The 1,617-nt window shown below is 39.5% G+C and overlaps 1 protein-coding gene across 1 annotated transcript; it reads right to left on the minus strand.

Annotated features, from left to right (window-relative positions):
• Positions 1-472: 472 nt before the first annotated feature.
• LOC100477562 (interferon alpha-1/2) lies at positions 473-1,040 on the minus strand. The gene is given in 2 exon segments (XM_002918533.4): positions 473-988; positions 990-1,040. Coding segments are annotated over 2 exon segments (567 nt in total).
• Between the last annotated feature and the right edge of the window lie 577 nt (positions 1,041-1,617).

The raw sequence follows: 1,617 nt of genomic DNA on the forward strand, positions 1-1,617 counted from the left end.
AGTCGAGTTTTAACTTATAGCATGAATAATGTAATAATGAGTAAGTGTGTTGTACAATCCATTCTCTCCTCAGGTCATAATGAGACGTTTCTTTTTTTAAATAATAAACAAATACAAGAATTTTTCTATACAAAACATTTAATAAAGAAAGGAAATAATAAATTGAACAAATATAAAGGATATATTTTTTTCTCTTAACCACAAAGGGGAAGTATACCTAATATTATTCAAAGATAATTTAAATCCTATAAATAGTTAAATAAATAAGTTGTTAAATAGATACATAAATAAATCAGCATGGTCATCTGAAAGCAGCTAGTGCTTGTAGAGCTGACGTGATGTCACTTAATACTCCTGAAAACACGTGACAAATTGATTCCATCATGTCATGATTATAGCAGAAATGAGAGTCTTTGACAGGGCAGTATGATACTATTTGTCGGTGAAAGTCATTACCATGTTGAAATGGGTCTCATTTCTTGCCCCTTAACCTTTCTTGCAAGGTTGTTGATGAAAACAAGGAGCTCGTGATTTCTGCTCTGACAGTCTCCCAGGCACAAGGGCTGTATTGCTTCTCTTGCAGGTAGAGGGAGATTCTTTGGAAGTAGTTCCTCAGGATGGAGTCCACATTCCTGACGGGAGTCTCTCCCACTCCCGCCGCCTGCATGGGACAGGCTTCCAGGACGCTCAGCTGCTCAGAAAGTCCCGAGCAGAATTCCTCTAGGAGGGTCCTGTTCCAAGCAGCAGATGAGGGCTCTGTGCAGAAGACGTGGAAGATCTTCTGGTCCATCACATGCACGACCGAGAGGGCTTGAGCCTTCTGCAACTGCTTGCCATCAACCACCTCCTTGGGGAAGGCAAAGTCATGTGTGTACTTGTGTACACAAGAGATAAGGGAGATTCTCTTCATTTGTCCCAGGAGCGTCAAGGCCCTCCAGGCAAACAGGCCATGGTTCTGAGGCAGGTCACATCCCAGAGAGCAGAGGGAGTTTGCCGCTGAGCACCACCAGGGCCACCAAGAAGGAGAAGGGCAGGGCCATTGGGGATCCTGCAGAGGCTGCTGGCCTGGCTGGGGTGGGCAAGTCTGGGAACCATGGCTCTAGGTTCTCTGAGCATCTTGCCTTGTGAACCCTCTTAAATGGGAGCACATTAGTTTCCATTTTCTGAGTGTTCCTCTTACTTTCTACTTTTGTTTTTTTCATTTTGCATTTTCCAAATGGGTTTAGAGCAGTGTTTCTCAACCATTTCATTTCATTATTGCCTCCCCTTCCCTTGACTCCAGAGGCATTTTAGATATTTTTTGCTAATTGAATCCCTCATGAAATTTTAACGACACAGTTATCCTCTATATCTATTTATGTCCTCTCTATGTAGCTGTACTTTATGCATAGAAAGAGTGCCAAACTTCACTTTTATCCAATACAGGATAAAGGTTGACAAAAATTTTAAGCTAAAAGTAAATTTAAAAGTTATTAACATTTTATTTAACTTTATAGCTAAGTTTTCAGAGCAAATTTTAATATACTTACATAAACAGTAATGTATTAAAATCATATCCAAATTTAAAATTATACCAATATATAATAATAATAGGACTGCAATGATATACTTAAAAAT

The sequence above is a fragment of the Ailuropoda melanoleuca genome, chromosome 7 (assembly GCF_002007445.2).
Source record: "Ailuropoda melanoleuca isolate Jingjing chromosome 7, ASM200744v2, whole genome shotgun sequence".
NCBI classification, from domain to species: Eukaryota; Metazoa; Chordata; class Mammalia; order Carnivora; family Ursidae; genus Ailuropoda; species Ailuropoda melanoleuca.